The following is a 24,018-nucleotide window of genomic DNA, read 5'->3' on the forward strand; positions in this document are numbered from 1 at the left end:
CACATCCCATCTGGAACCTGTCATGCTAGCCACCCTCAACCGGCACCCACAATGTATGCAGACCAAGCTAGCTCCTCTGAAGATCAGGCAGAGACATTTCTGGTGCAGTCTTATTTCTGACCATCCCCAATGGTTCTCCTACATTCTAGTTCTTTGATTGCAGTTCCCTAAATAGATCAAATACTTAGTCTTTCATACCTTTGCACATGCTGTTCCCACTGCCTGGAATGACCTCTCTTTTCTCATCCTCCATGTCCAACTCCTACTCATCCTTAAAGATTAACTACATCACTTTCTTGGCAAAGGCCTTTGCCTATCTCCACTCTCCTAAGGCTGACTTATTTGTTCTCCCCCACCACCCCCTATGTTTTCCAAGATGTTTGTTTGCATCTTTGTCCTCTCAACTGGATTGCAAATCCTCTGAGGACAAAATCCTGGGCTGATCACTACCCTCCACTCCTCCACGCGCTGGGCCACTGTGAGATTTTTGTTTTTAATGAATGCCATCTTACATAGGTAACTCTAATTCCTGTTTGCACCTCTGTAACCAAGTATATATTTCCTGGCTCCCGGGAGGAATGCCCTTTTCTGAATCATCTCAGTGTCTACACTTTTTTCTGGAGCTCTCCCTCACTCTGGACTGAAAAAAAAGCACTGCTGACCTCTGCCTGGCCTTGGAGTTAGCTTCCTTTCTCCCCTCTCCCCAAGGCAATCGTGTCCTTCAATCATCAAGAATCAATTTCCAACCAAGGATAGGGAAGACAGCTTGGGGGCTGCGTGGGAGGAGCTAAGACTGGGATAGGAGTCAGAGCTGGAAGTTGGACCACACCCACTTGAAAATGCTAGAGTTATCAAAGGTCCCAGCACAATGGTCCCACAAGAGGGTAGCCCTCAGGCAAATCTTCTCCCTCAGGCCATCACAAGTAGAAGAGTCCTTCATCTCCCTCTCTGCAAGTGATGCCCTTCAGCAGCATGGGCTCCAGAATCTGTTCAGGAGGCAGACTTTGTTGGTTTAGTTACGCTACAAGGCTTCTGCCCCTGCCCTGGCTGTTATAGCTTACAGATTCCTGGTACCAATCTGATTGAACAATGCAATTAAAATGCAATAAAAGGAAAAGTAGGCCGGATGTGCCCCAGGGAAAAGAGTCAGGAATCTGAGTCCACAGGCCCCTCTTGAGCCCAGGCTTTTCACATCCTGTCTAAAGCCCTTAGCTACTGAACTTGGAGCTCTAGGGTTGGGTTTGAGGCCCTTAAAGGTTATCTACCACACAAGCTTGTTCACACTGATGATAAAGTGTCTCAGCTCACACTCAGGTCCAGAGGGGACAGAATGACCCATGCTGCCCAGTCTCCAGGACTTAGGACTTGTCATCATTCAGGGCTTTTGACACTAACAGGTGGGAGGAAGCTTGTTTGAAAACACTAAGATTCGTGGTCCTGAAAGAGCAGTCTCTTGGGGCATCAAGATTGTTTGGTCTTTTTTTTTTTTAAATACTAATTTATGGAAACATAATTGACATACCATACAACTTACTATATAAAGTTTGGTTGTTGTTGTTTATTCAGAATTGTGCAATCATCACCATTTTAGAAATATTTTCACTACTCAAAAAGAAACCCAATGCCCTTAATCTATGCTCTTCAATCTCCCCATTCCTCCTAGCTCACTCTAGGCAATCAGTAATCTACTTTCTGCCTCTATATATTTGCCTATTCTGGACATTTCATAGAAATGGACTCATGTGATATATATCCTCTTGTGACTGGCTTATTTAGCATAGTGTTTTTGAGATTGACCCATGTAACAGCATGTATCAGGACACCCTTTCATTTTATAGCCTAATAATATTCCATCATACATATCTACCTCATTAAATATTGTATATATTTGAAGTGTACAATATGATGTCTTGATATATAACATTTGGTTTTTCCATACATCAGTTGATGGACACATGGGTCCTTTCCATCCTTTGTCTATTGGGAATAGTGCTGCTAGGAACATTTATGTTCAGGAGTTTGTATGAATGGATGTTTTCAACTTTCTCAGATTAAAAAACTCACTTGTTCTTTCATCTCATTGATAACATCAATATCCATACTGATGAAGAGCCTAAAAGCATGTATGCATTGACTCTAGAAAAATCGTGGAGGATAAGAAGCTGGCTGCAGAAAGAGAGGCACAGAGATGTTAATTGTTCTACCTCTGGTCAGAGCCACTAACTACGTGAGGTCATGGAGGAGGGAGTTACATCTGGCACTCATGATAATCTGCCACCACAATGTTTATAACTTTAGGGAAAAAAAAAAGATGCCAGGGAACTTTTGTTTAAAATAAGTAGAATTTTAAAATGCCAACATGTATTCACACACCACCACTTTTAACTTGATCAGGTTCTTGCTTATTCACTCTCTGCCTTGTGTCTTCTAATTCTCCAGTGAAGACCATGGCTTCCCTTTTGGTTGAATTAAGTCCTCCCTTCCCCCCAAATTCACCTTGTCCTTACGGAAGGGGACTGATGACTTTGTAGGGAGTTTTAGAGTTTTTTCAAGGACTTCTCTTATGTTGCAGCTGCAGCTCACAGAGTGTGTATGGGAAACATGTATCTGTCCAGTGCTGTGGTACCATACTGTCTGGGCACTCTGGTCTGCTCACTATCTGTCACCAAGTATGTGTGTGGCTAAGATGCTGAGAGGCAGAGGTTGCTCCGGGCACCTAGTAAGTCGAACCATATGAAATTGCCAACATTAATCAGTTTCTGGACTATAAGAGTGGTGATTTCATATGGCTCATGTGATTTAACCTGCCAGTCTGAAGTGCCCTCTTCCTTTCCTTCTGGTGTTCCTCTCAGTGGCACAGATCCTGTGCTCTATGAAACCTTTCTGTCCATCCAGCCCAGCAGGTTTTCTCACCCAATCTTCTAGCATGGCCATTCTCCAGATGCTCAATCTGGTGCCCAGAGACATGAGTGGAGAAAGGGGAGAGTACTGAGCTGGGAGTCAGGACGCACAAGCTCAGGCCCTGGCTTCTCACTCTCTGCCTTCTTCCTCACCCAGCTCCTGGCCCCCATCCTGCTCCCTCCAATCGCAAGCCCCTGTAAGTACAGAAGTGCTCCACTACGCTTGACTTCAAATCTGTTCCATTACCTTGTACATACAAAGGGCGGATCTTTTGAGTCCTGACTGGAAGATACAGCCTCATCTGCCACTGCTTCTGCTCCAGCCTCACCTAGCTGTTAGCAGTGCCTTGCATGCACCTGTGCACTCACACCAGGACACCCTGTCACCTGCTCCTCCTCTACTTGGAAGATTTAGTGCACCTCTTTCTCTCAGCTACCTCTGACTATCTTTTAAGACTCTCATCTTTGGGTCTCTGGGCTGTCATTGTGCAATCATCACCATTTTAGAAATATTTTAGAAATATTTAGAAATAACCCTTTCTCTCTGTTCCCATTTCCTTGTGCTTCTGTGTTTTCTGGCACCATTATCTGCATTTTAATTGCCTCCTTGCATATCTGTCCCTGTCTTCCTTTCTCAGCAGTTGGCTTGCAACAATATCATCAGATACATTCTTTAACCTATGATGACAGGATAGAAGAGTCAGTAAACTCTTGTGTTAATAGAACTAAGTAGTGTGCTGTGACTCAGTTTCCTCATTTTGTAGAAATGGTCCAGAAATTTTGGTTTTACCCCGTGGCCTTCTCTAAGCCCTCATTTTCTTCCTGAGAAGCCAGAGGGAGTTGGTTTTGAAGGCTCTTTGAATTCCTAGAGGAATGCCTGAGAACCTGGGATACAGAGCCTTTCCCTTTCAGAACCTCACACAAGGATCTCTGCGACGCAGGGAAATAGATGGGAGATGATTGCCTAAATGGAAGCTTCCAAGAAATTTGGAGGATGATTTTGTTCTGTTCCTCTTATAAATTTCATTGTAATTCAGTTAGTGTTTGCGGGGCAACTAGGAAGCACGTGCCAGTGTTAGGCACAGCGTCGTGATAAAAAGTTGTATACCTCGTCTTCTGGATTTCCTGTGACTGCTACATTTTAAGTTAGTCTACAAGGGCTCGTCCAACTGCTGCCCCTCTGGCCGTTCACTCCCGCCAGAATCAGCGAACACGTTGGGAGAGACTGGCCCATGTCCCATCCACAAATTTGTAGCCACTCTCCTACTGGGTCTGTGTCCACCACTGAGCTTGCGAGGTTGGCCAAACAGGACCTCGGCCCGGGCGCCCTCTGGCGGCGGCGCACGGAAGCTCCGGCCCGGCAGGGAGCTGGCAAGGGGAAGGAGGAGGGAGGAGGGAGGAGGAGGCGCGGGCTGGGGAGGAGAGGAAAAAGTTGCGCTGGGAAGTTTGGAAAGTTGGGAAGTGGCTGCTGCGGGCTTCGCCTCCCTCCGCGCGTGTGTGAGGGAGCGAGCGCGGCAGCGACAGGGGAGCTAGCGAGCGCCTGCCATGCCCATCAGACCCCGCCTCGCCGCGCACGGGCGCAGAGCTCGCCCCGACTCCCTGCGGCCCGGCCCGGCTCGGCCCGGCGCTGCCCCGGCCCCCCGCCCCCCGCGCCGGGTCCTCCCCTCCCCCCGCCCGGCGGCCCCAGCCCCCCGCCCGGCCCGTCTCCGCGCCGCTCTCCCGCCCTCCTCTCTCCCTCCCTCCCGGCCGCGGAGCAGCATGGCGGAGCCCGGGCAGCGGCCGCGCGGCCGCCCGCCGCCCCTCTGAGCCGGGCTTGGGGCAGCGGGCGCCCCAGACCCGACCCCCGCCCTGCCGCGCCCTCCGCCGCACTTGTCCCACTGCGCGCCCCCTGGAGCGCCGCGCACCCCTGGGACCTTTGCGTTTTCCGGGTGCCCAGCGTAACCCGAGAGCCTTGCGCACCCCGGGATTCGGTACTGCCCCAGGAACCCTGCGTGCCCCTGGACCCCTACGCAGCTCGGGGACCCCCGCGCGCCCCAAGACCCTGCGCGCCCTCAGAACCCCCGGGCTCGGCCAACAGGGCTGCGCGCCCTAGTGAGGGGGGCCCCGCCCCAGAGGGTCCCCCTCTTCCAACAGTCGGAGCCCCGCCCCAGAGGGACCCCCAGGTCTGATAGGGACATCCAGCCACGCCCCAGAGGGCTTCCAGCATCCCGCGTCTGGAGCCCCGCGCTCCAGAGGCTCCTCAGTGCCCAGCTGGGGGCTCCCGCCCTGCTCAGGGGGTGCTGCCTAGGAGGGTTCCCCGCGGGCCCCGGCAGGATGCACGCCGCCCTAGCGGGTCCGCTGCTCGCCGCCCTCCTCGCCACCGTTCGCGCCCGCCCGCAGCCCCCGGACGGAGGACAGTGCCGGCCCCCAGGATCGGTGAGCGAGCGCCTGCCCCGCCACTCTCCCGCCCGCCCGGGCACTCCAGCCTTTGGGGCGACTGTTTGAGTCCTGCCTTCCGCACCCATCTCAGCCCGCTCGCTCTACCTCTGCCCGCTGGGCGCAGTCTTGGGCGCCCTTCCTGGCTTTTGCCTGTCCTGGCTCTAGCTCGGAACCCAGCCGGAGCTGAGATGGGGCGCTCCCTCTCTCCCATTCCTTCTCTACTCCCTGACACTCTCGGGCTCTCCTCTAGACTTTAGGTCCTGTTTGGACGTTTCCTCTCCGTGTGCCGCCCCCCCGGACTCTCTTTTTTTCTGACTTTTATTCTGGCCTTATCCTTCCTTATTCTTGCTGCCCATTTCTGACTGTCTTCTCAGATTCCTTCCAAACCCCTTCGCGCTTACATTCACACACTCTGTGCCTCTTCCCCGGCTTCCCTCCCTCTCCCTGCCCTCCTATTCTAACCTAAGGCAAACTTTCTCCTGGTACTGGATCCTACTTCTCTCTTCCTCTGCAGTCCAGGCCCCAGCACCTACTGTCCCAAGTGCCTCAGTTTGGCGAAAAGGGGGAAGAGTCCAGAGGAGAGGAAAAGTAAATGCCAGGACACGCTGGCCTAATATTTCTTTGGGGGGTGGAAAAAGTTACTGGTTCTCCTAACTTTCTTTCCAAAATGAAAAATCTCTTGATTTTCTTTAAGTGTTAATTAATTCATTGGCAGTAACCCTGAATTGGAGGCCAGGAGATCAAGAAATTGTGTTGTATGGTCTTCCTTCACTGCCCTGTTAGCAGGGAATTCATTGACCTTGGGCAAGGTGCACCTCCAACAGACTGACTTGTACAGAAACAGGGAGCACATTAGCTGGGGCACTCCGTCTATTTCCAGTAAGCTGGGATTTACAATTTTTGCTTATTAGTAAAGTAAGGTTCTATTCCTCTACCTGCCCAACACATACTTTTCATTTGTGCCAGATCATTCAGCACTTCAGGGATTTTTTCTGGATGGAAGAATGGCGTTGCCTGAGAGAAAATGATAGTCCCCTTTACATTCCCATGCCCACTGACCCTAATCTGAATCTGGAGAACTGGCCCTGGTCTGTGTGCCCCTGCACACACACACAACCCTAATGGGAGCTTAGGTCATAGAAGATGACAGAATTGGGGATAAAGACCAGGTATACATTTTTGATGCAGGAGCCTGGAAAGCATCCAGAATGTGTACATTTCTTGGGATTAATTCTATGGAATCCTCTCTTCTCAAACCAGAAATTGAGACTTGACTTGGCTTTGCGAGGTTTTAAAGCACTTTCTCATCTATGGTCTCAGCTATTGGAGCAAAGTAGCTAACACCCCAGACCTGCCCTCCAAGAAGAAAACTGTATCCACCCTGGTGAATGGGAAGTAGCTGTTGAAATAGGTGTGCTATTTTTAATAGGTGTTCTGCTTTCAAAGTGCTCTTGGCATATGTCTTCTAATGGTTGGATTTAAAAGTTATATGACTTCCTCCCTTCTTGCCAGAGCAGGACTCTTGGTCCCCCTCTCCCCACCTTCCACATGAAACACCAGGGAAGGTTTGCCTTGGCCCAGTATGAATGTTCTCAGGTGGTGTGGCAGTGCTTGGCTCTCACAGTGAAAGCTGGTCATAATGAGAGCTTCCCTTCATTGCCCACTTCCTCTGTGCCAGGCACTGCTCAGAGGACGTCATTACATATATTGTATCTTTCAATCCTCCCAACAGCCCCTGCTCTCACTCCCATTTTACAGATGAGGAACTGAGTCTGTGGGAAGAGAAATGATTCGCTCCAGATCATGCATCTAAGATAGGGCAAAGCCGGGATTCCAGTATGGGTCTTTCCGCTTCCAAAGCTCTTGCTCTTTGCCACAGCCCAAGTGAGTCTTTGCCTTCTGTCCCACCTCGCCTCCCACTCCTCTGTGCCAAGCCTGGCTCTCCTCTGCTGCCTTCAGCCTCACTGCCTCTCCTCTCCTCTCCTGCAGCAGAGGGACCTGAATTCTTTCCTGTGGACTATTCGGCGTCACCCCCCAGCCTACCTGTTTGGCACCATCCATGTCCCCTACACCCGCGTTTGGGATTTCATCCCTGACAACTCCAAGGCGGCCTTCCAGGCCAGTGCCCGCGTCTACTTCGAGCTGGACCTGACAGACCCCTATACTATCTCTGCACTGGCCAGCTGCCAGCTGTTGCCGCACGGAGAGAACCTGCAGGATGTGCTGCCCCGAGAGCTCTACTGGCGGCTGAAGCGCCACCTGGACTATGTGAAGCTGATGATGCCATCATGGATGACTCCTGCTCAGCGGGGCAAGGGGCTCTACGCGGACTACCTGTTCAATGCCATTGCAGGCAACTGGGAGCGCAAGAGGCCTGTGTGGGTGATGCTCATGGTGAACTCTCTCACGGAGACGGACGTGCGCTCTCGTGGTGTGCCCGTGCTGGACCTCTACCTGGCCCAGCAGGCCGAGAAGATGAAGAAGAGCACAGGGGCTGTGGAGCGGGTGGAGGAGCAGTGCCATCCACTCAATGGGCTCAACTTCTCCCAGGTAGGCACGCTCACTAGCTTGGAGCTGGCAGCCAGAGCCAGGTCTTTCCCCTAAGGAAGAGCTTCTTTCTGGCTCTGGGGCTGCTTTGGTGGGATGAGGAAAGGGTGCATGCCAGAGTTTGGGGTAAGAGAGTGTTTGCTTGTATTTCAGGGTTACCTGTTGGGGATATCCACTTCGTACTTGCTGTGCTTGCCTGAGCAGAAAGAATTTCCCTGGGAGCATCAGAGTGATGGAAAACAAAAAGAGGGGGTTGCCAGTTTGTGTCAGGCTTTGCCAAAGCCATGGTGTCTGGAGAGCAAGAGGCTATTGTGAGGCTCTTGTGTGGACAAATACCTGGAGCGGTGGTGTTGTACAGAGGAGGACATGGTGCCTGGGCTGGGCTGGCAGGGGACGTGTCCTGGACCTGCCCTTTACAAGCACTGGTTTGCTGTTTCAGATTAAGCACTACAGAATTTCCTGGGCCTTTACTAAACTCTGAGACTGCTTCCTTAAGACTGGGAGAAAGTCAGCAAAGAGACTTTGGGGGTTAATAATTTCAGAGACATGTGTTTGCTTAAAGGTTGACAGTTCTGATTTCTGAACCTCATGAGTGGGGACAGAGAAAAGGGAGGGGCTTAACAGGTTTAAAGTCTCTGACTGCCAGAGACCTGAGCCAGCAAAATGTCATTAAAGGCCTTCTCTATGGGCAGAGGTCACTCGCAACTCACTGGCCCCAAACTCAACTCTGAGGCCCTGGGAACAATGAGTTCACATCTGTGCCCTGAGAAAGGGGCTGTCGTTCCCAGGATGGGGACTCCTCGGCTGGTGGCTCCTGCAAGGAGGCCTCAAGAGGGGGTTCAGGCCAAAGTCCCCAGAGCGGTGAGGCCCTGAAAGGTGCATGCTCCGCATTAAGGAGACAGCACCATAAGATGATGGGACCAGGAACGATCTACCACTGGGATCAGACCTGCCCGCTGATCCTCAGATGTTGCAAGCTCTTCACCAGGGAAACCATGGCAGAAACCGATCCCCCTTTCCGAGATCTCTGGCCTTTGTTTTTCCAGGGGAAATGCAATATTGTCCCCAGGGAGGTAAGAAGCCAGATTGATTTGCCGGCCAAATGAAAGGCGGGTTTGTCGGTTCTCCTGCTGGTTCTCCCATAATTGTGGAGTCCTTACCCAGAGGGGCCCGGTGGCAGGAATATTGGGGCAGTTAGTCACGCCCCGCAGGGTTCTGACTACGCCTGACTCCTTCTCCACGGGGGAAAATCCTGCGTATTCTCTGGCCCAGTGTTGATTCCTCTGAACATAGCGGCTCTCTCCCTCTGAAGTGACTTTTCCCTTGCCAGCCTCGGGAGCTGATATTATCTGTGTTGGGGCCCCCCAGCGCTCACCGCCCATCTCATTTTGGAGGCAGATTTGTGGGGGGCCTCTCTGCTCAGAGCCTCATGTCTGGCCTTATATCTTTTTTAGGCTGGGGAGGCGGGGGATCCACCATCATTCTCAACACCCTCTTTGTACCAACCACAGAGGAATCCAGCGAGGGCTGAGGGGAGCCCTCCAGTGCTCTGCTTAAACAGCCCCTGGCTTTAATCTGTCTCTCTTAAAACAACAAAACTATCTTTTCTCTGGGGTCTGGAAATGCTGCTGTACAACCAAATGACGGCTCTGTTAGGTTGAAAACATTTGCTGGGAAGTGTGTAAGGTTATGTTTTAGGAAAAGTTCCTGAGAACCATTCATCGGCCGGCAAGGAGCCCGCTGACAGTCTCCAAAGCCCATGTTTGAAGATCAAACAGACTCCAATTTCTATTTCAAAAACGTACCCATCCCATCTCCAGCCTAGGCCGGCTCTTCAAATTGTTCTGGGGGTCCAGCCTCTCACTAGGGCTGCAGAAAGCAAGTTCCAAACAAAAGAAACCAGGTCTCCTCTTGGCTCCCTAATCTACACACCCTTCACCACCTGCCAGAGTGCCTGACTGGCCAATTTGTTCTGTTATCATTTTGGACCGAGGTGATGAAATCTCTCCTCCAACCCCTTGGGCAGACGTGGGCTAACTGGAAAAGGTGGGATTAAGAACCTGGGCAGATGGGGTCATTAAGGATCCCCAAACTCAAAGTTAGAAATGCAACAGCCTACTCAGTAAAATTGCATGCGCGCATGCACAGTTTGATATGAACATCTGTGATGCATTATTGTACCGAAATATCTGTTAAGTGCATCAGATTTTTATTTTTTCTTTCCTCGAAGCATTACTGTTATTGCAAAATATTTGGTTTTGGGGGGGGCAGTGAGAGAGGAAGGCTAGAAAAAGGCTTAAAAGAGTCACTTTCTGTTAAGGTCTGAGATTTTAGTTTTAATTTTGGTGTTACAAAAAATTTTTATAGACATATTTTTTTTTCTGGGAAGAAGCAGTTTTGCTTCTTAAGCAGAGAAAGAAAGATTTAGTTTGGGGACTTCAGGGCCTGGAGGAACCCCTGAAAAACTGGAAGGCTGGTAACTGATCTTGCCTAGCTTGGAAGGTCAGGTCTGTTGGTAGGTTTTGATCTTTCATTTCAAAATAAACTGAAAGTGCCAGACCTAGCATCACCATGGCTTTGCCATGTGACCTTGGACAAGTCAGTTCCTCTCTCTGGGCCCTGTTTTCTCTGTCTCTGAAATGAGACACCAGGATTAGGTCATCTTTCAAGCCCCTTCCAGCCCTGACATTCCATAGGATGATTCTAATCAATTCCACGTGCCAGGCACCCTGCAGGAAGCTCCACATGCGTTTCCATTTCATTGAATTCCCACAGCAACCCTATAGCTTTCTAAGGTGGGCACCCAGAAAGGTTGATGACTTGCCCAAGGTCACGTGGCTAATAAGGAGCAGAGCCCGTCTGCCTGCCTCTATATGAAGGATGTGCTCTTCTTGACATTGGTACTGTTTCTTTAGACTTCTGTCTAGGTATCTGTTATTCTGCTGTATACTTCCTTTAGGGCTTAAAATTTTATTTCTTGGTGATTTTGTACTTGTAGAGACATTATTTCCTTTGGTTGTGAGGCTGGAGAGGGGATGGTGAAGGCTGATCCTCTGAAGAGTGTGGCTTCCTCGTGTGTTGTAGGCAGCTCAGCCTGGTGGGAGACTTGTATATATAAGCTTGGGCGAGACTTGGTATCCCCATCTAATCTATCCAATGGGATGGTAGCTGCCAGTCTTTTAGAGTGGAGCTGGTTTTATGAGTATGTGAGAAGACACTCCCTGTAGAAGGTTGTTGAAAAAGTAAATGACTTCCTGCATGGTGGTTCTGAGCTTGGCAAAGAGTAACTAGCTCCGGGGAAGAGGAAGGCTACATGGGAAGCCACCATGTATTTCTTCCAGCAGCTGTATCCACTGTCCAACCTTTGCTGAGCAAACTGAAACTGGAATATTGAGAGGTAGTGATGAGGCCCTGCCTTTGGGGGCCTGGGATACCTGAGCCTTGAGCCCAGATCTTATGACAATCTTGAGACCTGTAGATTCCTATCAGTTCTGCCTGCTGCCTCAAGGGACTGATGCTGGCTGTCACTACTCCCTCTGGGAATCTCCAGTCCTCCCCGACCATACCCCTGTAAGTGGGGGCACTGGATGAGAAGACCTTTTAAGTTATATGGTGCTCCAAGATATAATAAGAAAACAAGGATACTGCCATGCTGTGCCTTAGCCAGTCTGCTGGTGCCACCCATCCAGTGTGTGTAGAGCCTGAGCTCTGGGACAGGCCTGCCAAACATGTCCAAAATGTTTGTAAAACTAGAGCTAGAAATCACAAAATTACCTGCTGAACTTTGTCTCTGTGCTGGGTGCTACATTAGATCTCACATGTATGTGATGTCTAATCCTCATGGCAATGCTGCAGGGTCAATTGTCATATCTGTTTTAAAGACAATAAATTAAAACTTGAAAAGGTTGGGTCATTTGGCTGTGATTACATAGACAGGCTAGGTAGACTCCAGGGTCAGATTCAGGTGTGTCCATTGCTAAAGCCTGTGCTTTCCAAGCATCTCAGAGATGAATTGATTATTGTTTTTAATAGTCAAGCAGCTTTATCTGGTGGATTTGTATGTATATGTGGTGTGTGTGTGTGTGTGTGTGTGTGTTTGTGTGTAAGTGTATGGGGGGGGGAGATTTTCATTTCTTGCTAAAAAAAGCAAAATAGAGAAAGAGAAATAATTGAAAAGTGCTGAAACTGATTTTCTCCCTGGTTTATAAATTGGATCTGAAGGTAATTCTAAAATAGGAGTTTCCAAAGACATTCTGGGCACCAGCTGCCTCCTTGGAATGCATCTCCAGCTTTCCAAGGGACCACTGCGAAGGCTGCCGCCCTAATACAAGCTAAGACTGAACAGTTGAATAAAGAAAGATCTCCTCGGTTTATAGTCAAGGTTCCCATATCTACACCCTGGGAGGCCAGCAGGTATTAGTAAATATTTGCAGAATGAAGGAATTAACACCAAATGGTCAGAACCCATGATATGACCTTCCCTAATTCCCTTTTACCATCCAGCACTGCTGAATGAATGAATGTGTGAAGAAAGAAGCATAGGGCACAGTGAGGAGCACCTTTCTTGGACTTCAATCACTCCGTGCCTTACATAAAGGACACAAAATACCAAAGTCATCCAATGGGTTGTCTTAGCCTATCGGAGATACTATAAGAAAATCCCTTACACTGGGTGATTTATGAACAGTGTTAATTTATTGCTCACAGTTCTGGAGGCTGAGAAGTCCAAGACCAAGGTGCCAGCAGATTCAGTGTCTATAGAGGCCTGTTCTTCATAGATGGGTCTCCTCTGTGCCTTCACGTGGCAGAAGGGGAAAAGGGAGTAACAAGCCTCTTTATTAGGGCATTAGTCAAGATTCAAATAGATACTTATCTTTACCCAATTACTACCTTGCCTATGACTTTGGGATAGACCTTTCCCTCTGTAGGTCTAAGTTGTCCCCTTGTCCCATGAGAGGTCGGCTAGGTTATTTCCAGTGCCCACCCAATTCTGCCATCTGTGGTGCTCATCCTTTGCCTTTGTTTCTTAGAGAGATTAAACTAACCCCCATTGAGCCTGAGTTTTCTATCATTGGCCACTTGTCTTTGGTGGGCTGCTGCCGATACCTACTTGTCCTGGGACCTGTTAGTTCTGGTGGGTGATTCTGCTGCTGGTCTGCAGAGCAGAGGGTACCCAGCCTGTTGCGGCATAGCCTCTGGTCACTGCCCAGGCTTGATTCTCTCTTTACTCTATGGCTCTTCTCCCTCCCTCAGTTCCTCAGTCATTCAGCCAGAACACTTCAGTGCAGGATCTGGGAGCAGAGACCTGGGAATGGCATAGTTTTTGCCTGTGGAGAGCTCATCACCTGAAATGTGAGCATGACTAGCACTCTGTTACAGCTGTGTGACTGAGGCACGCAGCGTCTGATATTATCTGTACTATGTCCTGGCTCTTCATTCTTCATCAAGAGACCATGTTCTTCCTTTATCTTCCTTTCAAAAATCAATCTCTGATTTCCCATCTCCAAGAATGGCCATTCTTGAGTGCTCCAGCCCTCTCTGAGCCTCCACAGCAGCCCTCAAATCCACAGCATTAGGCCCTACCATCGGGCCTCCTGTGGGATCTATATGCTCTCCACAGAATGAAGGGCGCACACACCTCCCCCAAGGCAGCTGGGTACCCCTGGAGGACCTCAAACCATGGCTTCAGCATGGTCTATTTCAGAAGTCATCCTGAGTGCGAGAGCCCCTCAGTCAGGGTTGGAGTAAATATAGGCTGGCCTGGGCTGCACCTTGAGAGTACAGAACCTGAACTGGAAAGCAGGCTTCCTCTCCCCCGACCTGAGCTTCTGCAGCCATCACATCTACTATGCCTCCCGCACAGCGCCCTCTGGCTGGGAGCTATTCAGCAAATGTCTGTCACATGGTGTGGAAGTCCCTTGGGTGACCCCTGAACATGCATATATACTCAGATTCTTTGCAAACAGGGGGCTAATGGCCAGCAGGCTCTGTACATCCCCTCTCTGTGACCTGGTTGATTCAGACCTTAACATCTAATGTCTCATCTGAACTTAGAGGGGGACAAACTCAGAGGCAGGAGAATAGGATGACTTAAGAATTTCTGTCAAAGGAACATGAGGCCCTAAAGTCAGAGGTGACCAAGAGGTCATGAAATCTTCTAGCATTAAATCAGAAACTCACAGTAAGAGACTTCCAGGCTCAGAGAATCTCCATCCCTAAGCCCCAAACTTTGAGGCTCCAGGAACCAAAGAATGGTGAAATCTTAGAAGTTTAGGCTCAGAGACATTGGGGGACTGGAAGAATCTTCATGTCATGAAATCCTAGCCTCTTAGCTTTGAAGAATTTTCAGCTCATTGACACAGACTTCTAACATCTTAGAGTTGGAAGGGGCCAGTTCTCCAGAATTCCAAGAAGCCCATCTGCACACACATTGTCTGATCTCCTTTCCCCAACTTGCTCTCCAATCCCTGGCCAGAGAGAGAAAGCCATACCGGCAAAGCACTTTCTGATAGAGATAAAAATGGGAGCATGCCTTTGTTAATAGTTCCCATTTGGACATCTCTCAAAGCCAGGACGAGGTCGCCTGGTAATGCAGCTTTCCTAGGGAGGAAACTAAAGAATGCCGGCAACACAGCAGCCTGCCAGCCGGACTGCTGACGTTCTTTTCCCCTTGAGTTTGCTTCTAAATATTATCCACTTCACTCCCTTTTATCTCCCATCACTGGCTCTCTGTCCGCCCACTTAATCCACAGGCAGCCGGTGGCCCAGCCTTCAGTTCTGCTTAGCAGCTGCCAAGCCGTCTCGCCAGGCCGCCCCTCCAGGATCCTCAGGCTTTTAAATCTGTGCAGTATATCCGTTGGAATACAAGACTGTTGCCCCAAGCTTGGAAACGCCTTGCTTCTGCTAGGCCCCCTCCTTCTCCAGGAATTTCCTCCTTTTCTCTTCTAACATCTGAATCCAGAGATTTTCAAGGCTTAGCTCAAAACTGTACCTCCTCCAGGAAGTCTTCCTAGAATGCTCCCAGGTCTAATCTGCTCCAGAAGACTTGAACCAAAGCTTTCCTTAATTCCCTCCATGGAGTTCCTTTATGGCATTTTATGATGTTCTTTCAGCACGCCTGTATTTTACTTTATAATTTTTACTTGGGCAGTCTTTCTTTCCTGATCCGAATGTACTCATAATTGATTCCAAAATCGGGCTGAATAGGCTCCAGTTCTGAAGTCGGGCTTTGTGGTGTATTCTGTGGTTGGGAACTTGGCAGCTGTGGATGCTGAAAAGGGAGGACATCTTGGCCTCTGTGTCACATAAGCCCGCAGACTCCCCACATGAGACATGTCCAGTACTTCGGTTCTGTCACTGGGTCACTTGGTGAGGACTTTGTAGCATCCATGAGTCTGTTGGATTTGTCACTCTCCATGTGGGATATTTTATTGTTTTCTTTACCTGTGACTTGTGAACAAAGGCCTCTTTTTTCCTCTTCTTTAGTACCTGGGACACTTGAGCCTCTCCAGGCTCACTCCATCCTCCATTTATTTTCATTTTAAAGTGTTTATCTTCCTCTCACTTTCATAGTTAGGGGGCTCCAGTGATGGTGGGCCACGGGGTTCCATGGAGTCCCCTCCCTCCCTCTCACATGCTGTACTTGGTCATGCCTCTGTGCATTCGCTTGTGCTGTTCCCTCTATTTGAGAATCGATTCCAGTTTTTATTGTCTGGCTAACTTCTACTCCTCTGAATTGTTGAAGGTTCCTGGTGGCTGCCCTCATTAAAATCCTGGGCTCTTCAAACAAATGCTGATTTATAGCAAGACTTTTATTCCTGGTCACCAGATTGGACTTCGTCCTGTGGCCTGATGCCACCTGATATAATTCAGTAGTTTGAGTTTAGGTGCAACAATGGGATTGGCTTTCAGGACTGTGTTTTGAAAGGATTGGTGAGTGAGTTGTACTGAGCCACACTGAATGCCTAGCTACCTAGGAGATCATCAGACTAGGCTATAAAAGTCAGGGCCCTGGGGCCATCTCTGAAGGAGAGCCTAGGGCCTTGGAACATGTGGGTCTCTACATCTGCATCCTTGCTAGATTCTGTGTCTTCCCCTGACTCAGGCAAGGTGGCTTGTGGGGGAACCTGCCAGCCTTTGGACCAGCATGTGACCACCCTCCATCTCTTGCAGGCAGTACACAGATCTCCCTGCCCGGAGGCCCCAGACCTTGTCACCTTTTACTCCTGGGATTCTCTCTGTTTTCTTTCCATTGAGTCAAGGAGAGCAGGAGGAAGCATTTGAATTTACTCTTAACTTGCTCTGATCCCTTGAACATGTGTTCTCTGCACAAAGCTCCCTCCCCACCTCCCTTATTCACAGCAACATTCTGATCTGATTCTACCTTTAGAAGCCAAAATCAGTCTTTTTTATAAATTCTCACATCATGGGCAGACTCAGCTCAGTAGCCCCCTCCACTGGAAAGTCTCTAGGCATTGGCCCACCATATCCCAGTGCTCCTTCAGTATCCAGAATTGATGCACTTAGCAGTGTAAGTACCCTCGGGCAATTTCAATTTCTGTCTTTGCCTCCGTTTCCTTAACTATCAATTTCATAGAATTGCTGTGAGGATTAAGTAGTGTAAAGCACTGTAGTAAGTGCAGACCCGTAAGTACTCAGCAGATACTAGCTCATTGTAATTTTTTCATTTAAAAAATTATCATCATTGCAATTGTTCCAGAAATGTTTTTTAGTTTCTACTCTGTGCCAGATACAGGATATGTGCAGGAGGTAGAGTAATGAGCAAGAGTAGCCATTCTGTTGCCCAGGTGCATCCTTTCTGGGTAGTGGGGCTGGCAGTCAGACAGGCCTTTTGCTGCAGCAGATGAGGTCAGGTAAGATTGTGGGAGCACAGGAGATGCAGTTTCCCCAGCCCTGGGAAGACCCAGGAAGGCTTCCTACAGGCTTCCTGATGTAGGTGGCCTGGGGAAGCCAGATGGGAAGGAATCAAAAATTAGCCAGGTGAAGGACACTGGCGGGGATCTAAGCTCCGGAAACTGGGGGTGCCTAAGGCAGCTGCAAGAGCACCAGGAGGGTGCGTCTTGGGGTTTACTGAAGATCGGCCGCTCTGCATGTGTTGCAGCTAGAGTCCAGGCTAAATGAAATCTCCAGCCTGGTGCCTCTTCGCGACGCCGTTTGGAACAGCAGGCAGGGCAATGTCCAACTCCGTCTGGGGAGCCCTTGGACGCAAAGGAGCGCTACCTCGGTGCGCGGTTCCCGGTTCCCGCGGGGCTTGGCCGGGCGGCCGCGCCGCCGCGCCGCTTTCCTGCACCGGCTTCTGCGAGCGAGCGCAAGTGCACGTTTTCTAAGACAGCTGCGGGCGGGCGGCTCAGGGCCGCAATGCTCACGTCCCCAGCTACGCCTTGGCCACCAGCGGTGGCGACAAGGGAGGGGCCCGGAGGGCTGGCACCTCGAGGCAAGCCACAGCCGCGTTCCCCTGGGAGGCGGAGGCGGCGGAGGCGGCGGAGGCAGGGGCGCACGACCAGCCCTGCTGGCCAAGCCAGGGTGCGAAGATAAAGGCCAGGCCTCCCCACTATCCCCTTAGTCCTCTGCTGTTTAAGGGATTTACCGCCTTCCTCCCTATTAGGGTTATTTAAAGTTTCCTGGCCAGTGTTATCTCCCAGGGACTTAATGGGCCTGGGAGGCCCTTAGTAATTTAAGCCTTGGGTCCCATTTAAAAACCCCTTTGAGCATGATACAAGCAGAGAAAGCCTTCTGGAAATCCCCCCCTCCCTCATCTTCTAGTATGCAAGGTTTCCCTTTCTGGCTGTTTGGCCTTGAGTCTGAGACAAAAGCCCCCTTGGCAATGATAATTTCTACCCTCTTTTGCCTGGTTGCAGTCTCCAGAGGGTTTTGCATGCCCCAAGGTGTTTTCTTTCTGCCCTCCTCTACTCTGCTTTCTCGTGGATCCCCTTTTTTTTTGTTGTTGTTGTTTGTTTGTTTGTTTGCCAGTGCTGCTCCTGAGCTCAGAAGCCGCACCAGGTTTGTTTCTGGTCACTGGTTCCTCCGGTACTGGGACTCTCAGTAGTCTCCCAGATCTCCAGTTGGGTGGCTGTGGCAGTCACTTGATTATGGACATGTTTGAGCACTGGGCTCTGTATTGGGGCTGAGATGCAGCTTGAAGAGCTGTGGATCTGTCATGGGATGGGTACACTGAGGTGCTTTGGATCCTCCCTGGGAACAACACTTGGTCATTTCGCTTGGGATGTTCAGTTCATTCAGCATGTAGAACCCCCATGTCCTGCTGAGGAGGGTGGTGAGAAAGGAATGCAGGTTTCCTGATGGAGGTGGGCTTAAGGGAGACTGCAGGTGGAATAGGATTTGGGCTCTGGAGCTGGGAGTGGAGAGGGCCATTCTGGGAGGAAGAAGATTCTTAAGCAAAGCCTTCAATCTTGGGGATGGGAAAGTGTGTGGGGGTGGGGGGGCTTTCTACCCCTCCTTCAGTTGGCTTTGTGGCTTTGTCCTTTCCCTTCTCTACCCAGCCCTCAAGAGAGCGATTGTTATTTAGTGTATATTATGTGCTAGGCCTCAAGTTTATCACTTTAAATTCCTAAAACAATGCTGAAAGGTAAGTATTATTTTCCCCATTTTGAGGAACTTGAGGATAAGTACTTTGTGCAAAATGATGGATCTGGGATTTCTGCTTAGATCTTTTGATGCCTTAAGCAAGAAACTGGGCCGCAGTTGGAATTCCATCTCCCCCACTTTGGCTGGATGGCTGAGATCTGTTTCCGCATCTGAAAAAAGTGAGGCTCACAATAGCATTTGCCCCCTGGGGTTGTTGTGAGGAATTAGTGAGATGAGGCCTGTCAGCCCCACAGCTGAGCACCGGGCACAGAGTAAGAGGTAATGATTGTTAACTGTAGTTAAATAGTGGTCATTATAGTTGTTGTTAGTATTGGCCTGTTTTCAGGCTGTATGTTGAGGTGAAGCCCATCCTATACAAAAGATGGTTCTCGATCTCTTGGTCTTGCTTACTGAGCATCATCCAGGACAGGGATGGGCAGCTGGGTGGCCTGATGGGAACTGTGTGGTCAGACCACCCAGAGCATGGTCGTTTTTTCCTGTCTGGAGTAATCATTCTGGCTTGGCTTCCCCATGGTCTCCTACTTTTTCTGGAGTGGAGACACAAAAAGGAGGGATTGAAAAGTTGGGCTGAGACCCCCAGCTCTAGCCTTAGCTTTTCCATGGATTAGATCCCATGACCTGGGGCTCTTCCCTGTTCGTGCATTGCTCAGAGAGGCGCCTGTTAAGAGCAGTAGCTGAGTTACTGGAAGAATCAGGTGGTATACAGCCCCGGGAGGACTACGAGCAAGTGCTCTGTGCTCTTAGCTCTAGTACGCATGCATTTCTCCTCTTTATCCTGAGGAGAAATATTTAGTGATCTGAATTAGATATTAGTAAATGGTCCACCCAGTCACTATTCTTTTGCTCATTTTGTTTATTTATTCATTTTGTTCACTTCCAAGAACCTCACTGTGCCATGCTGGGTTCCATATTCTGAGGGTTTAGAGATGAATGTGGAGATAGAGGGAAGGGAAGGGATTGATATGACCTGAGGGAGAGGTCCACTGTGGCAGAATGCACTATCCCACCTCATCCTCATGTCAGGCTCTCAGGTGGATTCAGCCCCATTTAATGGGTGAGGAAACTGAGGCCCAGAGATTTAATCCACTTGCCTGGGGTCACACAGAAAATGTGTGGAAGATCTGGAGTTTAAACCTAGCAAGTTAGACTATAGAACCTATACTCGAAACTCTTCTGCCTCTAGTGAAAAGGGGGGGGGGTGTGATCCAGAGAAGGAGGATGTTTAAATCAGCTTTTCCATACCTGTGACTAAAAGACCTGATGAGAACAATTTTTAGAGGAAGAAAAATTTATTTGGGGGAACACAGTTTCAGGGGTTGTAGTCCATAGATAGCTGGCTTCATTCCTTAGGGCTTGAGGTGAGGCAGGACATCATGGTGGAAGAGTGTAATGGAGGGAGGTGGCTTAAGATATCACACTATGAAGCGGAGAGAGATTCCACTCATTAAATAAAAATATGTACCCCAAAGGCATGGCCCCCATGCCTGCCTCCTCCAGACACTCCATGTCTGCCTTCAGTTACCACGACTCCATTGCGTCACCTCTAAACCTTTCTGCATTGTCTTATACATGAGCTTTTGGGGAACACCTAATATCTTAACCATAACAGAGGAGGAACTGGAATTTGAGAATGGGGGCAGCTCTTCTGAGACTGGAGGTATGACAGGTTAGTGGTAACAGGGATGGGGAGTTGAGAGATTTCTGAACTTCCTCCTGAGGAAGGCTGTGGCTCTGGAAAGGAGAGAGCAAGGGAGTCCTCTTGCAGGAGCTGGGGTGAGGCGGGTGATAGGATGTAAAGAGAGAGGCTGTGATTAGAATTAACAGTAGCAGCTGACCTTGACAGGTGAAGGGATGATGGCAGAGTGGCTGAGGCCCCAACAGATATGGAGGCAGCAAATTCATAACAGCACCCAGTGTGGATGGCTGGCTTGGTTCTCTGTAGGCTCTTTGGGTGCAGGAATGGGGAAATGTGACAAATGGCCACCCCTAGCCCTGAAGAATCCCTGGTAGAATGATCAGAGTGGCTGGACAGAATGTCAGGTCCCACCTATCCATCATGCAATACCCAGTGTCACTGCTGAGTACCACCCCCAGGATGACTGGGGCTTTTCAGGGGCTCAGATTATTTGGAGATCCTATGTGTGCTATCAAAAGGAATGGGCCTGCATCCTTGCTGTCCAGGAGCCAGCCATCTCTGTGATTGTAGATGCTGGAGTATATATAGTAGACAGGTTTCCCTACCTTTTGAATACCTGGCCTGGCTTTACTACCTGAGTTCAGTTCCAGTGGACCAGTGGTATTCCCTGGCTTCAGGAGGAACCCAGATGTGGGGCAGGGTGTGGTGTTAATATTATCCAGATAGAATGTTGTAACTCTCCCTGGAAAACACAGATTCACAGGGAGATTGTCCCCCGTTGGCTATAGAAACACATAAGGCCACATCATGGAATCTTTGTAACCTTTTGAAGAAGTTTGGGCTTGGTCCTGGGTGCATTATGGGGGCACAAGAGTGTCCTCACACCTATGTTCTGCAGTTCTTTGGTCATTAATGACTCATTTGGTTCATGTTGACTCATTCATTCATTGCCAAACTGAAGCCCCTCAGCCAGGCTTGCCTGTGAGTCTTTTTTTCATGTGTCAGATACAGGGTATACCCACTGCTGGCCCAGAGGAGAAGAGGTTCTCAGTTTCTGGAACAGGACCTCAGGGGGGTCTTTGCTCTTCGATGGTAAAGTGGGCAGACTGTTGAATGAGACCAGCCATAGTTACATATTGTAGGGCCTTTTGGAAAGGAGCCTGAGATCCCAACAATCATTTCTAGCATAGCTTCTGTAGGACCTCATGTTCCTGTATTTCGTGTGAACTATTTGATGGCAGGTTTAGGGATTCCACCTGTTCAAAGTGGGGGTAGGTGGAGGCAGGAGATTCCTGAATGTTCTGGAGCAGAAGTGGGGCGTGAGAGGGTTTGCAGTCCATAAATTGTGAGAACTCTGGGTTGGGAGCCCAGCAGCATGCACCAGGCAGGCCCTCCCCTGGCTGAGCCCCCTTATTGGTGTGAGATTGTTTGGTAAACCAGAAACCGCACCCCTGCTGCTGCAAAGCCACTTTCTAAGCCTGCTCTGATCTCACTGGAAAACGACACTTTACATTTTATTGTCTGTTATATACTTACGCTCCGTCTCTCCCATTAGACTGAAGTTCTTTGAGGACAGGATCCTCATGTAATTCCCCAGGGGCTGGTTTCAAGTACACACTCAGGGATTCTGTGTGCAGTTGTAAAATTATTGGTCATATCTATCTAATCATTGTCTGAGTATCAGGTAGAAAATAGAAAGTCCCAAACTTTCCTCCCCATTGTACCCCCATTTCCAGGTGTTTGGTTCCCAGAGGCCAAACATCTCAGCAGGCACCTGCGTGTCCCACTGTAGCACTGAGTATTGCGGCTTTGGGTGGCTTTGACGGATGAGCACCCTCTCACTCTGGTGTGTTCTGACCATCTCCTGGGAGAGCCATGGTCCTGATATCTCACTGATTGTTTAACCCCTGAGTGCCCCTCGGGCTTTGAATGGACCACCCCATGTTGGGAGATGCTTCTCATTGGTTGGATGGGTCTTCCCAGCCCTCCCCCAGAACCTCCTTCCTCACACTTCTGTATTTTTTCCAGGACATGGATCAGAGCTTCTGTTTGCTGGTCATTCCGTGATCCTCACACAATATAAATGAAAGCTGCTAAAACCAATAAATTCAAACCATGTGTGGGGCACTGGGAGGAGCCAGGACGTCAGAGGGCCGCAGTGTGAGGTGGCGTCAGCTCTGACGGCACCCGAGCTGATTTGTATATGAGAAAAGTAAATATCCAAAGCCATAAACAGCCCTGGGTCTCCCTCCTTGCTGTGATTCAAAGGCATTTAATAGGAACACACACTCTCTGTTTCTTGTAAACAGAGGGAGATTTTTCTGTGTGTGCTGACCTAAATTCTACATTTTCATCTCTGGGGAAGACAGCCAGCCATCCTGGTCAGAGACTCTAGACAGTCTGGGCAGTCGGGTTGGGTTCCTTGCTTCTGGTTTTGGCAGTTGGCCTAGCACTTTTGCTTTGCATAGGGCTACCTTGCTGTCTCTCCTTGGCCTCAGAGCAATCCTGGGTGGTTCTCTTAGTCAGTTTGTACTGCTGTAATAAAATATCATAGACTGAGTAGCTTATTTACAAACAACAGAAATTTATTTCACACAATTCCTGAGGCTAGGGTGTCCAAGATCAAAGTGCCAGTAGACTCAGTGTCTGGTGAGGCCTGGCTTCCTGGTTCATAGAAGGCCAGACATGTGGTGGAAGGGGACAATTCTGGTCTCTTTAGTCCCTTTAAGGGCACTAATGCCATCCAGGAGAACTCCACTCTCATGGCCTAATCCCTTCCCCAAAGCCCTGCCTCCTACTATCATCACACTAGAGATTAGGCTTCAACCTAAGAATTTCAAGAGGTTGCAAACATTCAGATGATAGTAGTGGCTGGATGGGGTAGTGCTGATGAGCTACATGAAGCCCGGGGATGTAAAGATTGCACATGAAATCAGCGCTGAACCAGGGTATCTCCTTTCCCTTCTCCTTTAGAACCTCTTTCATTTCCTTTCCGTGGATGGTACTTCTCTTCTCCCTGACTCTGTGTCCCCAGAGCACCATTGAACTCCTCCCTCATTTCAACCTTGTCTTTCCTCTTCACCTCCAGTTCCTCTGTTGTTTGTTTTTCAATCCAGGGCATTCTTGTCGTCAGGAAAGAGCCCCAGAAAGACAGCTACACATTCATGGGTTTGGGTTCTAGGGACTCTTCCTGCCAATGATGGGACTTTCAATAGTTTCCTTCTCTGAATTTTCCAATGTGTAATATGGGGATCAGAATACCTACCTTCTTATGATGGTTGCATGGGTAAACAGAACTCATGCATGCTGGATAATTGGGGGTTTGCTTCACCCCCCTTTTCTTCAGCCCTGGACTCTTCAAGTGACCTCCTACTTTACACATTAAAAATGAATTAACCCCATGGGCTGGGGTTGGGGCTCAGTGGTAGAGTGCTTGCCTTGCATGTGTGAGGCACTGCGTTCAATTCTCAATACCACATTTAGATAAATAAAATAAAGGCCCATCAACAACTAGAAATATATTTTAAAAAGTGAATTAACCCTTACAATTGCATAAAATTGAATACACCAGGCACACACATAAGAAAAGTCAGTGCACATAGAACTGATGAAACCTAACACATCAGTGGATTGTATCCTGGGTTTGGTATTATACAATAGTTGTATAAAATGTGTCATTGGGGGAAATGATATTCCTTTTTCTTACAACTACATTTGAATTTTCAATCATCTCAAAAATAAAGTTTAATTAAAATAATGGATTAATCTTGCCAACGGCCTCATTTACACACTTATGCATTCTTCTGTGCCTACAGCATGCTAGCTACTGTGTCATTGAACACAAACAATCCTTGTCCCCACGTCTTGCAGGTGGTTTCAGTGGACCACACT

The 24,018-nt window shown here is 49.2% G+C and overlaps 1 protein-coding gene across 3 annotated transcripts in view; it reads left to right on the forward strand.

Moving 5' to 3' along the window:
- The first annotated feature begins 4,620 nt into the window (after positions 1 to 4,620).
- The window catches only part of Trabd2b (TraB domain containing 2B), a 217,858-nt gene continuing 198,460 nt past the window's right edge, over positions 4,621 to 24,018 (forward strand). Inside the window, exons 1-2 of one of the 3 annotated variants that reach the window (XM_046468715.2) lie at positions 4,621 to 5,315; positions 7,308 to 7,868. In XM_046468715.2, coding sequence (XP_046324671.1) covers positions 5,214 to 5,315; positions 7,308 to 7,868 — 663 coding nt within the window. In that variant the 5' untranslated portion in view covers positions 4,621 to 5,213. The remainder of the gene's footprint in view (positions 5,316 to 7,307; positions 7,869 to 24,018) is intronic. The other 2 variants (XM_046468713.2, XM_046468714.2) reach the window with 2 other exon arrangements.

Source organism: Marmota monax, unplaced genomic scaffold (assembly GCF_021218885.2).
Source record: "Marmota monax isolate L192 unplaced genomic scaffold, Marmota_monax_Labrador192_F-V1.1 WCK01_AAM20220418_F8-fsc00008, whole genome shotgun sequence".
Classification (NCBI taxonomy): domain Eukaryota; kingdom Metazoa; phylum Chordata; class Mammalia; order Rodentia; family Sciuridae; genus Marmota; species Marmota monax.